The sequence below is a fragment of the Pseudochaenichthys georgianus genome, chromosome 16 (assembly GCF_902827115.2).
Source record: "Pseudochaenichthys georgianus chromosome 16, fPseGeo1.2, whole genome shotgun sequence".
Lineage (NCBI taxonomy): Eukaryota > Metazoa > Chordata > Actinopteri > Perciformes > Channichthyidae > Pseudochaenichthys > Pseudochaenichthys georgianus.
Window position 1 is genome coordinate 25,482,894 of NC_047518.2, and position 15,877 is coordinate 25,498,770.

Here is a 15,877-nt window from a genome sequence, read left to right on the forward strand (position 1 = left end):
TTAGTACACATGTACTGACACAAACATTTGTATCATCTGTTGTTGACCCCAATACATTAAATCAAATAATAACTCATTCTCAAAAAAGATAAACGCCATTCTTAAAATGTATAAACGAACAATAGTTAGATTAATTGATTAGAGTGCACAATAGAAATAAAATAATTGAGAGAAGAAAAAGAGATATATTATCTATCAAACCCCAGTTAGATTAACATTCATTGGAGTGCACACTTTGTTTGTTTGTGTGGATATGTAGCAAATTAACATTTTAAATAGCACTTAATGACTGACTGAATGCAAATGACAATAAATGAAAATGTAAAACGAAAAAAGCGATCATGAAAATGTTTCCAAAAAATGAATAAAATGATTTTTGACCACTTTGTTGTTCAGATATATCACATATTTGTAACTAAATGATACATGAATTGAAACAAAACACGGTATAAACTGAGGAGTGACTCTCGTGAGGTTCATGTGTCTTCACTCCGCTGGGAAACTGCTCTCATGTCAAGAAGCATCAGATCAGTGCATGCACTGCATCGTCCAATCAGTGAACGATACACAGTAAGGGGGCGGGGCGAGTGTCTGAGGATTTCATCGAAGGATGGTCTGGTGGTTCCTCGATTATAGCTCCTCCATTATCGCTCCTCGCTCCTCTGGCAGAAATAAGGCCATTGGGACGCTACTCAAGATGGCGCAGACAAATCAACTTCCGGTGAGACCGAGGAGCGAAGAAATGAAAAATAAGAGAAGTGAGAAGGGCCCAGGGAAAAAAGACCAGACAATACACGGGGAGGAAAACATGACAAGGAGAAAAGCAAAACACCCACTACCAGACACACAAAATGTGACACAACACAAGAATCGTGACATGAGCTTTTCCAACTGTGACTGGGAAAATATTTTAAAACACACTGATGCATGTCTCATTTTAAAAATTCTATACAGCAAGGCACCCCCACCACTCTGCACTTTTATACAGCAGAACAATTCAAACAGCAGAACCACAAGGTCTGCCCTAAGAGGGGACTGTGTAGTCCCTCTTAGGTCCAGTTCCTTTGGTAAACACTGTTGAGGGCATCAACACTCTGGAACACAATACCAATACAGATAAGGAATAGCACCTCCTATCATACATTTAACCGCAATCATAAGAACTGGCTTTTAACAATCAAAAATGTGAACACTTTTAACTGTATCAAGGGATGATGATATTTCATCTGTTTGCATGTTTGTTTGTTCCCCTCTATTGTTGTACTGCTGTTCCTATTTATTGTTGTACTGCTGTTTATTTATCGTTGTACTGCTGTTGTCTGCTGTACTCTATTTAATTAAGTTTTTATTTCTCTAGTCTTGTTGTGGTCATTTAACATCTTGCCAAGGACGACAGTTGAAAATTAGCCTGCTGACTAATACTGGCTCATTTACAGCAATGTGGATTAATGTGCACTGTCCTTTAAATACATAAATAAACAAACATGTCAAAATGTCTTCTGAGAAAAGGAGCTATCCAAAAAGGAAACCAAGTTACCTTGATATTGAGATGAAAAAGATGAATTGCCTATGTAGTGTGGACTCCTGAGTGGGTGGTCCCTCTCCGTCCGTGCCTCCATCTGCTGGCAGCCTCCAGGAAGGGCCCCGCCTTCACTGTACTCCTTTCTGCTCCATAGACCACCCTTAAACCGCTGACCCTGTGATGGCCTTTGGAACAAATGGCTGGGCCCACACCTTCAACAACTAAAGCTACTGCACAGCAAAACACACCTGGTGGTACGAGCACATCTATCAATTCCCCGGGCAGTTTCACAGTTGATGCTCCAGCGCATTTGGTGTGTCAGATTAGCTGAGCGTGTACCAATGAATTATGTGTATTATAGTCAAACTCTTTTGGCAATCCATGGATGCAACAATACAATTATATTTCTAAAACAAAATTACAAATCTGTCAACCTCCACTGTCTGTCTTTGATGAGAACCTTTGAACTATATCTAATATAACTATTGCTGATTAAATGTGACTAATTGTGAGCACAAGTCTACATTGCTTAGTCACGACAAGCCATTGATTACCTGAGGAAGCCCACAGTAAAAAGAAGAGCACTTTTTCAAATGCGCTGTTGCTGTTGGCCACTGACGGTGCACTAAAGTAATCCCAAAATGAAAATGTGAGATTCTAAAGTCTGCCTATTTATTTGCCCTTTATTGGTTCTTATGAAATGTCTAATGGCAACGGCTGAAACAGTGCAGGCATTGATCTGGCTGTGATTGAAGTGATGGCCAGTACTCCTGTGTTGCTTACATTGGACCCGGCCTGAGAGATTAAAATAATATAAGCACATAAGCCCTTGCTTGTTCCTCGCCTCTCCACCCATGCCTCCCTCTTTCTCCTGCTGCACGGCTCCCTCCCAATACTCCTTGTTTTCTCCAATTACCGCTTTCTGCATCGAGTACAAAGTGTTTTCAATAATTGCACTGAGAGTCTTCAGCTGCATGTTTGCTAAGTGGAGCACATTTAAGAAAGGGGACTTTTCTTGAGATACAGAGTTATCATTACGATGTGATGATTGATCCTAATCCTGTCACTATGTTTCTCTGCTGGGAGCAAGCGAGACAGTTTTATGTACAGACTTATATTCCACTTTATGTGGTAACCCTCAAACCACTCCCCTTCTCCCTTACCTTGCAGATGTTAAGTAAGGAGGTGGGTAACTTTGAGGGGGGTTGGGTTGAGTACAGAGAACCCTCTCAGATCTTTTACTGCCAGTAAGTGAAAAAAAAACATAAGAAAATAAATATATTCAGCAGAAAAGTTAAAGAGCCAGAGCCAGTTCACTAAACTGAATCAGACTATCTAGACAGACATGAAAGCACAAATGTATGCATCTAGTTTTATGCCCCAACCCATAATGCACATACAAAGACGTTTTCAATTACAACATGGTGTTTTTATTACATGTTTAAAACACTGGTAGCTATATTAGTTATAAAGACACGATTAATTGGTTTCATTGTCAGTAGTAAACTATACAATTATACTGTGGGCTGAGTCACTCTCTTTTGTTGGCTAGCAACAATGCCTCTTTAGGAGTTTAGGTTAAATGCTTTCATGACTCTTTAACATACAATGTTAAATGAAAAGGAGTTGTGTGTTTTACTGTCTGCAGCCATCTATCTTGTACTCCTCTGTAAAGGTATCAAACTCTGTGCAGGCAAGTCTATATGCAGATTTTTTGCATGTGTCCTTCGAAGGCTTTCTTTCAACCCAAGTGTTTGACTCCAGCAGGTACTGCATCCTATATGAGAGGGAGTGAACAGAATGAGAATCAATCATTGTTAAATTGTTCCTTTAATTGATATTATTGACTTTACTTACTTTCCGTTTGAGTCAGTTGTGGCGCCATCTTTGCCCATGATGAGATAATGTTGTCCCAAGGCTAATGGTCCTTTACAGTGTAACCTCTTAGCAAACACTCGGACAGAATTCTCGCTCACAAGGATATCTCCATCTGGTAGACAATTATCATAACATTTATGAACAGTGTTTCCACCATAAAAATGTAATAGTCAATGTTAAAGCATCTACTTAAGCTTATGGTTACAGTGTACTCACGTGATCGGAGTACATCCGTTACATTCACTGAGTACAGCTCAAAATTACTCTTCATGGTAACATTTAAGACATCAACGTTGTATGCTGGAATAAAACGAAGTGGAAAGTGTGACTTTATATAAAAGTTTGTTTTCAGATATTTAAAGTTGAGGTTATATCATATTCATTACTGCAAATTGTCTTTGGTGCATTACTGACCGTAATCTACTACAGGAAAGAAGCACGCATGTTGTAAACGGACATATTTTGTCATTTTTGGACGTCTTTGGAATGTATTTTGTATTTTATGACAGGGTCCTAAAGAAAAGAGGAACATGATGAAACTGTTATAATTACCACAACATTCATTTAGCTGTTAATCAGTATGGGTGTATGATAAGTGGCCTACTTTCTGCACATTGGCACACATCCTCTGAACACAGTTTGGAGACAATCGTGCTTCTTTTGGGGGCAGAGTAAAACACAGTACACCGTCTGTCTGCAAGTGAAGCACAAATAATTCATAAATTCCTGGTGAATTCAACAATGATTTCCCCTCTATCCTCGCAACAAATCTAATAAATAGCTTACTTGGTTCATAATAATCATAGAAGACAGCTGGAGCAGGCTGTAGAAGGCCAATTGGTACGGTCTGTGTAGCGTCAAAGCTAATGCATTCCTTTGATTCAAGGACCTAGAGTGAAAGAACAAATCTTTTAGTACTGGAAATGTCAAATGTGTGTATGTCAAAAGAGTGAACCTTACCTTATTGAAGTACAGCACCACTCTTCCATAGGTGGCCTCATAATGGGCTATGTATTGTTCAGGCAGAAGTGTCAGCTACAGGAGACAAGAATTCAACTTTTTGATATGATACATCCATATACTTTGGCATGATTGACCACTCTAAACACTACAATACAACACGTTATAGTTGCTATGTAGGTGCAAGTCATAACAGTGAATTTAAAATGCTTTGATACAGTTGAGAACAAAAGTGACGCCATCATTACAAAATGTAAACAAATAACCTGAGCTTGAAGTTGTCAAATTAGTTCTTTCAATATTGCAATCTTTAAGGAGAAAAGTGTTGATGTTTGAGATGCTTCTTTTTCTTACGCTTATGTATTTGCTTGCCTAAAGGTAGATGAGAGACTGGTATGTTTCTCATTTATTTCAGCAAAATATGAAGACTAATTAAGTCTAGAACAAACCCTGGAAACTGGGAATAGTTAACAAAACATAGTTAACTAAATCTGTCTATTATAACCTCTAAACACACTCAAAACAAATATGTATTTTTGAACCAAACATACAAAGCATCAGATGACATTTTACAGGGCTTAATATGCCAGTCTCATTCAAGGACACGTATTCTTCTGGAGTTGCTGCTGTTGGCTAGACAACAAATCACAGTTGCCTGTCAAATATGTTTGTTCATAGTCATGTGTTCAAAAACTAAATATGTTCAGACATAGTTTCTAAGCTTTTTCATTTTTCAAACCGCTTAGCTTGTCTATTGAATGACTGATGCATGAATGAAAATGAAACATAGCTCCTCCCACTGCCCTGAGTATGTTAATGATGAAGAGGAGGTCGAGAGTGGTACTGACCCTATCCAGGTCCTGAGTTTCAACCTGAAACCCACTCAGCAGTGTGATGTCAGCAATAGCCATTCCTGTGAGATTGCGGTCCAGGCTATGACTACACAGAAAAACAATGACAAATACAGACAAAGCTTTTTTTCCTTCAAAATTCACATCTAATGTTATTTATTTAAGATCACATCTCTGCTGGTGTCTACTAACCTGACACACACATGGTAGGTGACAGTATTTTCTGATTGGAGGTTGTTATCAAGATCTCTTCTGTTTCTGGTGCGAGCATCAAACCACTCAATTGCTGATCGTGCCACTCGCACCTCCTTCTCCTTGTCGACAGAGTAGTCCTCATAGTCGTCATAGTTTTCTACGATCTTAGCTGAGGAAACCAAGGTTATTGTAACTTTATAGGTTTAATCTTCAATGTATGTGGCTGTGACTTATAATAAAAGCTCACCTGTGTACTTCACTTTGCCCTCTACTCTGACGCTGATAGACACTTTGTCACAATGGTCCTCGGAGTCCAGTAGATAGTAAGCCTTTACAATCTGCAGAATAATTTGTTGATGTATGTTACATTATGGATTGTGATTCATATATCATATTGGAGACATTTGTCAAACTTACTTTCAACTTGGTATCGCCATTTCCTGTCAATGTCATAATAATGTTGTTCCCTACTAATTTCTGGGACAAAAGACACAAGAATGTGATTTAGTGTGTGTGTGTGTGTGTGTGTGTGTGTTGTAAGTGTTCTGTTGATAATGCCCTGATACCTTAAGGTCTGTTTCCACTCTCTCCTTCTTATTTGTCAGTGTAAGCTTTGCAATGTCTCTCTTTCCTGGGACTGTGAACTCTGCTATGAGATTTGCTTTGGGACTGGCGGGCCTCTTTAGCTCGTATTCTGCAAAGGCTTCCAATGTCATGGCGGTATCCTGAGGGTGGAAATAAAAAGTTTAACATCTCAACTATGATTGTTTATCTGGTAGATCTAAAACGGGGATCATTGATAATCACCTGTGATGATCTTTGGCCACCAAAATAGTTTTCCTGGGTGGTTAACCAGCACGCAGTTTTGTCTGCGATCTCAGTTTGGTTCAGTTCCACTGCAGCCAGTAAGATGTAAGCTGCCGTCTCTACTGTGATGGCATCTGGCTTCGGATTCTGTGGGCTGGCATTAGCTGTCCGCTGATTACAGCCATTCTCCACTGATATTTAAAAATAGACAATAAGTTTACATATCTAAACAATATCCAAAACAGGTATGTTTGCCTGTAGGATTGGGATATGTGTACATATATTAGATAACATAAATCAACTTGCAATCATTCTGCCACCATAAAAACATTATCTTTAATACGTATCTCTTGGTGTCTTTAATTCAATCAGAGGGACTGCTTTTTTCTACCTTCAGTATCCAGTTTTTGAAGTCTTCTCAAGGCAGATGAACGATCCGTTCCCTGTGGCATGCAAACTGCAAGGCAGTAGGCTGTAATGGCAACAGCGTAGGGATGCTGAAGCTCCTCCAGGTGTGACCGGAGATATGTTTTAGAGCTTAAAATACTTTCTTCCTGGTAGACAGGAAGTTTAAAGGAGTCATGTTTTTACAACTATTCGTGACCAATCATTCACTGACTAAAGTGTATTGAAATACATAAAATATTGACAATTCTGCTGACAGTAGCATGGCTCTGTATATGTGTAGGGTTTATTACCTTCTTTGTGACAATCTTATTTTAGCATGTTGGATTGCAAAATTCACTTTCACTGTATGTGGTAGGCTTAACCAGCATTATGTGAACTTGTTTGGCACGGGCTTGTATGTAACAGATCTTAAATTAAATGTATACATATATTTTAAGTCCCAAACACTGACTTTTACTTCATGGTTGAGCCATAGCAGGTATCAGGTATCTAAAATCGTTAGGATTTGTCTGGAACTTGTTATTATTTCTACAAAAAATGTTGTGCCAATCACTCTGGTAGATTTCGATGTGAATGTGAAAACTTTCACCTACCAATGAAGCTAGACGAAAAGTAAAAGCATTAAAGTGCAATGTTGTCAAGATATATCAAGATATATATATGTCTCGAGTCGATGTATTATCTCACCACATTAGTTCTTAATTCACTATTTAGGAATTGAAGAGACCGGTTCAGTGCAAGATTAATGGAAGCCGTCATGGATGATTTTTTGTCTTGGTTTACCTATATTGAACACACAGAGACAATATCGCATTCAAATCACCACAACCTATATCTTATATTGTTCTAATATGACATATGCATCTCCTAACATTTATTTATAATACGTTACCAGAACTCTATTGTGTAGCACTGGATATTGGTCATGGTATGACCCATCTGTGTTCTGTACTGAGAGCAAGTATCTGACTGAATGCCGGATATCTTCTTCTGGCACAATCCTAGCTATCCTGCCCTGCTCTCCGGAAGCCATGGCCTGACGCTGCCCCACCAGCGATAACACTTTCACTACATAGGCAGTCAACCTGTGGAAAAGAGAAAGAAAAACAAAGGAGAAATATGGATCACAAAGGCTGATTTACAATATTGTAGCTAATATTTGTTAATATTTTAAATATTGGAAGACACTACTACTGTATGTCAAGAACAATTCAGGCAGCATCAAACATACTCACCAATTACTAGGTTGCACTTTACGCCATAGATTATAAGATCCATTTGGTTGCTTTAGACCTAAAACCCAGATATAACCTGACAAAGAAAGTTTATACTTTGTTAAAAACCAAAATGTCTTGAGATTTGTGAAAAACCTGCAAAGGGTGCAACCTTTATAACGTACCACAATACTAGTGTGACAGAAACCATTAAACAAAGACAAAGGGGTAATTTTGTATTCCCACTTCAACTGAGTTAAGTTACCAACCAAATGATTACAGTGAACAATGAGGACATCGCTATTTGTATTGGATTATTTCTCTATTTTATATGAATATTGTTATTAAAACTTAGCAGACAAACACATGCATTTAAAATAAGCTCTTGATGTGTTCTTACCTTTCTCAATCTTATCAAGAACATCGTCTCTGGTACCAGAAGGCAGGTCAAACCATTGCTGACTCAGGTCCAGGTAGCGGAGGGCTAAAGCTACAGGGGCCAGTTTGGACATTGTCTGTTCTACACATCCTGTAGGCAATACAATCAACCTGGAAACCTTTTGAGGAGAAAGAAGCTTCTTTACGTGTGAACTTCCAAATCCATCCCCTGTAGGATGAGAATATTGAAAGGATAAGACACTTTTAATTAGTATGAAGTATGATCTCAGTTTGTTTTTGTTACTACATACCTTCGGCTGAAATGAAAATGTTGGAAAGGGAGTCGGGGACTACGTTATCTGGTAAAGTTCCGTCAATAGTGAAAGTCTTTGAGCTCCTCCCTAATAAGATACAGAGAAATAGATTTATTTAACCAAATGTACGTGTAAAATATTTTGAAGACAGAAATATTGACAACTGTTAAGCAGGCATTAATAATACAAACAGCCCAAACTTACCATCTAATTTTAGCACATGGGTTTCTTCTACTCTCTTTTCTAGTCCTTCTGTCTACAACAGGACAGAATATCGAGCAGTTATTCTGTGTCCCTTGCATATATTAATATGTAAGGCAAGTGGAAGAAGCATATTAGTATAAGCTATCATCACAATGCTCATATTATGTTAATTAATTACTTTGTTAATTATCCTCAAGCATTATACATCTTTTAAGGGATACAATACTTTCTGCATTATCACAGACATTTAACTAACTATTAATAACAATTTTATACAACTTGCTGAGCTTTTAATACGCATAAAAAGCTGTCAGCAGTACTCAGTTGAAAAGTTATAACATAATACTTATGTCACATATGTATGGTCAATAAAGGCGATTCATTTGTACATATTCATATTTTCCATATTTAATTTGTCATGCAGGCCGCTATTATAAAATAATTTTGCATTGAGATCAAATCATGTCTTTTTCACTCACCAACACATTCAAAGTCTTCTCAATGGCATCTATTCCCCTCTCATTCCCTATATCATAGAGACGGATTTTGATGGGTATCGAGCCGATTACCATGGGGACAGCAGAGAAGGAGACAAACTGAGAGGACTGCGGCTCCACAGTAATGTTGACAAAAGCTGTCGTTGTGGCTGAACCGGGCGAGCAAAGCCCCTCCGTTTGTTCCATGTGAACTGCCAACTATAACAATGCATTTGTCCACAGAGAACAATACATTAGGAATTGAATATGTATAGTGGGAGGGGGGGTGGGGGGTTAATGTAAATGTAATGTTATTCATACCTGTAGTGTATCATCGCCATAATTGTAGATAACAGGTGAAATGGATAGTTGCTCATATTTCTTCACAGAGTAAGGCATTCTCAGAGACACAAACACGCTCTTGAATGCTCTGACCTCAGACGGCTTGACTACACAGAAACCTGAATGAAACAGAGTTATTAATGAGAAGCTACTCGGTCAAGTATTCCAGATGCATGTCTGAAGTGGGATGAAGCTACTGTTACCTGTGGCTGCTGATAAAGTGACCACCTGAATCTCCCACGTGGTGATGGAATCAGGGAGAGCCAACTTATAGCTAAGGGTTTTCAATAAGATCAATTAAAGAGTGCTGCCTTACTAAAATGCATCGGAAAAATTCTTTCTCTATATTTGATTCATTAGACATTACGTAATGCATTCAATCAGATTCAATGACACTGATTGTTGAAAAATGCTAACATATTTAAATTGACACACACAGTAACAAATACAAAGAATATAAACAGAACTAAAATAAACATTGATTGAACTATGAAGTATTAACTTGCATAACAAGCCACTTTATGAATGTAATTGAACATTTAGCATACAAAGGGTCTGTCCCCCTCTTACCTTCCTTTTCCATTTACTTCAAATTCTGTGAATGCAAAGCTTGGGGGGAAAAATCGTCGAATGTACTGAGCAGTGGTGTCCAAAAAGAACTCTTCAATGTCTTCTGTGGTGGTAGCTGAAAACAGACACATTAAAGGTTTGCCACAGTTATGAAATGCCAATTTAGTATTTGTGTAAGTATTTAATGTCCACATGAAAATCTTATCTCACTCCTGCCAAGTTCATCCTGGGTCTCCTCTATCATCTTTTTTTTTCTCAGACGCTCTCCTTCAAGGCAGCATTTAAAAAAGGCTTCTGCACAACCAGGTTTGGCTTCCACCAGATTGATTCTCTTCACTCTTTCCAGACATGTGCGTCTCATAGGGATAAGAGAAAACCCTTGAACACAACATTCTTGAAACTCTTCATTAGAAAAGTTTGATTCTGAAATGTATGATAACACAAAAGGAAAACAAATTCAAACATGTTCTTACTAGAATCACATTACATTATCTCAGACCTGAGTAGTAATGCCAGCATGTTTTCTTACTTAAGGACATCATTTCCTGTTGAAGGTCCACAGAGCGCCTTTGTCTTGCAGCTTGTGATTTGCAGGTAGAACCTGGAAAGTGATAAAACACTGCTGAATGGATTTTGGATTTAAGTGTTACTTAAATACTGTTTTTCATCAATATATTATAGGTCTCAGATATATACAACAAACATGTCTCTGAAGTGTTAATACTGGGGCTGGTTGGTGATTGGCTAATGGTTACACAAGCCAAAAAAATCGTTATGACATAAAGTGGCCAAAATCTGATCAGCTCATTTTCAGACCATAAATTGATCAGGACAAAAAGTGAGAGAATCTTTTTTCCTGAAACTTTCAGAATCTCTTTACACAGAGGGGACACATGTTTATGTATAAAATACATGAATAAGTAGATTTTTGCATAATAGGTGACCTTTAAAATATGTGTGTGTTAATTTAATGTTAGTAAACCTGAAACCATCTTTATTACATCTTCACAGGAATCATTTAAAAAAGGTAAGATGAAGAAATAAAGTAATTTCTCATACTTTCTTGAGACTGAGAGAAAAAAGACAGTCCAGCATCAGTTAGTACAGATGCAGGGTCAGCTCCTCCACCGTATGTGCAACCATGATCAAAGGACTGCATGGACGAAAACACCTGAAAGGTAGAACATGAGCTTGGATTTACTGTGCTATAATAATGGGATAAATGCAATAACCACAGTGTGTTGGTAGAGATATTTTGTGTGAAGTGTTACCTGTTTGGCTGTGAGTTTATTATCGGCATTGAGACCATAGAAGGCTTTATCCACAGCCAGCAAAGCCACTTTGGCTCGCTGACCATGCAAATCAATTTCTAGCACAGACTGTTTTCCAGGTTCGAACGGTCCTTTTGTTTCTACCTAAAGTACAATTTTACAGAAGTTGTTAAAAGCCACTGTCCAAAGAAAAAGTTAAGCCAATTATTAAATGAACAACATAAAAACACCCTAATAACACCCACCACAGTTAGTTCCAATCTAATGCTGATTTCCTTTAGTCTTTATAAAGGCCAACAACTGTCCTACTTCTACTCAACTGACCTATGTAACCCATTAGAGGTAAACGTGTGTGTATCTACCTATCCGCTATCTGCCTCACTCTGCTCAGACAGCACTCTTATCTGTTTTGTTTACTCACCTTGGCCTTTATCTGACATTCATCCATGACATCTACCCACACTGAGTCCGCAATGATGTCGCCATTCTGGTTGTAGTAGTAGCCAATCAGACGGAAGAATGGCACCATATCAGATGTTATCTGAAGGTTTTGTCTAACTGAAGTACCAAAGCTTACAGAACCCTGGTTTATTAGCATCCCACGGCTAAAAACCTACATGTAGTCAACAAATAAATGTTAGATATAAAAAACAGTTTATTCTCTCTATCAAAGAAAACAGGTTTCCTTAATTAATTTGATATGCCTCACCATATAGTATATCAACCCTTGTGTTGGGGCATTGATGGTGTTGTAGTTAACAGTTAGTGTCTCGCCTACAGAATACATCCTGTGGGTAATACTCAGGTAAAGGAAGCAATTACTCGGAGAAGAAGCTTTCTGGATTACTTTCTCCTCCTGAAGGCCATCTGCTGACACCTAATGAAGCAAGAGTATACACAGTGTATCTTAACAACAGGAAATCAAGTAGTTTATTCATTTCATTTCTTTAGGGATACTAACCTTAACTGTAATCTGAACCTCATTTTGAATGTTAAAGACATGAAACACTGCCCCCTCCTGGTCAGTGGTACTGTGCCAAGGTTCCTCTGGTTTAACTTCCATCTTTACTGGCACACCAGCTGCTGGGGATCCATCTGGGTGACGCACAACTGCCTATAATAATAATAACAAACTGGATTAACCCTACAGACTTTGCATACATAGCTGTGTACTCATTTGTGAGTTTCATACATACCACCACATCTAGCGGGTATCCAGGAAGGAAATATGTGCGAATTCGAGAGAGATCCACGGTGTATTTGTGGGAGATGATAGGAAGGTACACCTCTGTCTCTTGAATTTCACCACCTGGGCAATAAAATGCAGAAGTCAGATGCATTGAGAAATCACAAAACTAAATCTTCTATGTATACCTCTCACTTACAAAATGGATATTTTACACTTTGTTAAATGTATTCCCTTATTACACCCTATGGTTGCCTTCTTAATTATGTGTATGTAGTGTGACACAGTGTTCTTTACTTTGGATGTTGGTGACAAATACTCCCAAGTAGATCTGGGCTCCACGCTGCTGTAGTTCAGAGATACTTTTATTGTGCTGAATTTGGAGTTGGTTGCGTAATTCTGCTATCTGGAGAGTAGCTGCTGCAGTTCCATCTTGGACCTGTAAGGAATGACATCAATTGTTGATTTTAAGTACTGTAAAGTTTAAGAATGTTGCCAGATTATCTGATCTCAAAATGAGCTGGATTATACATTTTGGATAAATATATTTTCCCTCACCGAACCAGTCAACTCCAGTCTCCTGATAAAGACAGGTTTCATTTTTTCACCATGAGTTGTCTCTTTTTCTACCACACCAAATTGGCAGTGGTAAGCCCCTTTAACTTTCTCGCCATGTGAATATCTATAGAGAGAAAATCATTGTAGAATTGTAGCAGATGAAGTTGAGACAAAAAAAGGTATACAACTAACAAATTGGGGGACATGCACCCTTAATACTTTAAAGCATATGTGTCAAACTCAAGGCCCGGGGGCCAAATTAGGCCCTTGGTGGATTTAATTTCGGCCCGCAGGATCATTTCTAATTACTATTCGATCTGGCTCGCCGGTATATTGCATGCACACCTTCACTCAATCCTCAGGATTTCCTCAGCTCAGAGCCTGACCCCAAACATTGATGAACTTGCACCCAAGATGAGATACCAAGTATCTGCTTGAGCTAGCATCAGAGCAGCACACTGAGTTTACATGGATGTTTCCTTCTGCCCTTTTTTTCTTGAGACAACAGGGCATGTTTGTTTTTTTCTTTGAGGGAAATTGTTTTTTTGAAGCTGTGGTAGGCCTGTGGAAAAATGTAATCATAAGAAATGACTCTGGAAAAGTTGCAGATAGAGCCATAAGAAATGAATGCAACTGATTATTTAATGTTGTTTTTATAGGCAATAATTTAAGCTTTGTTAGTTCCAGGTTTAATATGTGCAATAAGTTCATTTCAATAAGTTTTGCAATAAACATTGAACCAGTCCGGCTCTTGACTAGTACTGATTTTTTTATTTTGGCCCACTGTGTATTTGAGTTTGACACCCCTGCTTATCAGCCTGTATCATAAAATAATATGTACTAATGCATTCTATGTGTAATATAAAATGCTAAATAATTCATAGAGCGATTCTTCTGCTGCTTACTTCAACTTTTTTCTTTAGTTTTTCAGTATAGTGGACACAATTTATTGCTGTATAAACAAGAACACTTGGCAGTAAAGAACATTTAAATGAATTAACACTTACCTTGCTAAGATGGTGAAGTTAAACTCTACAGCATTTAACAAAATATAGCGCTGCTCCATTGCAATGTTCACCTCAAAACTTGGTAAATCTAGGATAGGATCGAAAAACAACGTTTTAAAGGGGGACAAGATATTTAAAATACTTAAGAAACAACAAACTTAAACCAAATAAACTCACCAAATTTTTTGACTTTGAACTCTCGGGAAGCAGCGTTATCCTCGTCATTTTCATAGTGTGCTGTAATCTTCCATGTGCCCATTCTTTGTAAACAAAATATGCATTTGTTATTAGGGTGTCAAATGTGCTTGTGTTGTCATGTTAGAGGCTGTTTATTGTTAATTTGTTTCATCATACTTTGAGACATCAGGTATGGGAAAATTGCCTTTTAGTATTCCTCCCTTTGCAGACCGTAGGGACCTCATTACTTTGTTCCCAGCAGCATTCTGTAAAGAAATAATAAGTATCAGCCAAAGAATTCACCAATTACAATAATGTATGCATAATTTCTTAAGTAAGTATGTGTCACTCACAAAAACTGATATCTGGATCACGTCCTCACTAGGCCTATACGTGTGGTCAAGAGTGAATATCCTGTAATTCACTTGAAGACATAATATGGAAAAAGACAGACAGGTTTTACAAACCATAATTGTTCATTCTGTTGAGTTGATATTATTTTCTTTCCTTTCACCTTTTCGCGTTGGGTTGTAAATTGGCTGATCAGTCTGAATGAAGATATTTCCTCTCCGTTTTGATACCAGGACCTTTGTTGACTTCCTGTCACTGAAGGCGGGGCTCACTGCCACCAACTTGACGTACCAAGATGCATTTTCTCCTAAGTCACTTAGCTGTACAAATCCAAATAAGTTTGGTTAATGACCTATAAGTGCTGTCAAAATTATTTTCATTTTGAAAAGTGTCTCATACCTTGAGTTCAACTATTTGGATCTTATTGTCCTCAGTACACGTAGTAGTTATCCTATCAGACAAAAGTCCCCCAGTCTCATACTCCAGGTAGAGAGTAACAGGAATGTTAAAATGAGACTTTCCCATCTGGACAAACACTTTCTTATTAACACCCACATGAAAGACTCCAGGGGCTGAGATGAAGAATCTACACAAAAGATGAAAAAAGCACTGTTGGTACCTTTATTGCTATAATTTGCATGGCTTGACCTATATACCCTTAGAGAAATGTGTGCAACGCCGCATATTTTATACACTACCAATATGACAAAATCTCATAATAATCATTAACAATATTATGTTGAAAACATTAATTATTAGATGATGTGTACAAACATAAAATATATATGTACTGTATATATTTAAATCCCTTTTTCATCAAACAAAAAAATATTCCCATTACATGACATTATGTATAATCATGCAGCTATTTCTACATTTACCCATCGTCCGTTGAAGGAGCTGGTTCCACAGTCAAGATCAGAAACAGTATTGAGAAGATGAAGCGCTCCATGGTGCAGCTCCTAGGTCTTTGCCTGCTCTGACACAGGCTTTTGATGAACTGAAGTTTTGATATTGATCCATCCCTTTATTTCCCAATCGTTGGACTTCGCAAAGCCCTCCCTCTTTTTTTACTTTTTAGATAACTTTGTTTAGTTTCTCAGAATGAGGCCACATGTTGCATGTTCTAACTGGCTATACATAAATTGAGAAAATCATCATATTGTCAGAAATACTCTATTGTACAGATGTGTTATATTCTCATAGTG

General features: G+C 37.9%; 1 protein-coding gene across 1 annotated transcript; it reads right to left on the reverse strand.

The window, feature by feature from the left end:
- Positions 1–2,929: 2,929 nt before the first annotated feature.
- c4b (complement C4B (Chido/Rodgers blood group)) lies at positions 2,930–15,665 on the reverse strand. Its single transcript, XM_034101572.2, has 41 exons — positions 15,551–15,665; positions 15,069–15,255; positions 14,833–14,989; positions 14,672–14,742; positions 14,496–14,584; positions 14,319–14,401; positions 14,142–14,229; positions 13,135–13,258; positions 12,874–13,015; positions 12,587–12,699; positions 12,352–12,504; positions 12,100–12,267; positions 11,812–12,003; positions 11,391–11,534; positions 11,179–11,290; positions 10,649–10,720; positions 10,330–10,542; positions 10,120–10,234; positions 9,753–9,823; positions 9,529–9,668; positions 9,211–9,426; positions 8,732–8,783; positions 8,525–8,614; positions 8,236–8,442; positions 7,857–7,932; positions 7,514–7,706; positions 7,309–7,404; positions 6,605–6,767; positions 6,214–6,404; positions 5,973–6,131; positions 5,824–5,883; positions 5,654–5,744; positions 5,404–5,575; positions 5,209–5,299; positions 4,361–4,435; positions 4,187–4,289; positions 4,005–4,094; positions 3,815–3,913; positions 3,617–3,700; positions 3,380–3,512; positions 2,930–3,299 (listed from the first exon to the last, which is right to left on the reverse strand). Exons 1-41 carry the CDS (start codon positions 15,619–15,621, stop codon positions 3,158–3,160), a joined length of 5,088 nt encoding a protein of 1,695 aa, XP_033957463.1. The 5' UTR covers positions 15,622–15,665; the 3' UTR covers positions 2,930–3,157.
- Positions 15,666–15,877: the final 212 nt, after the last annotated feature.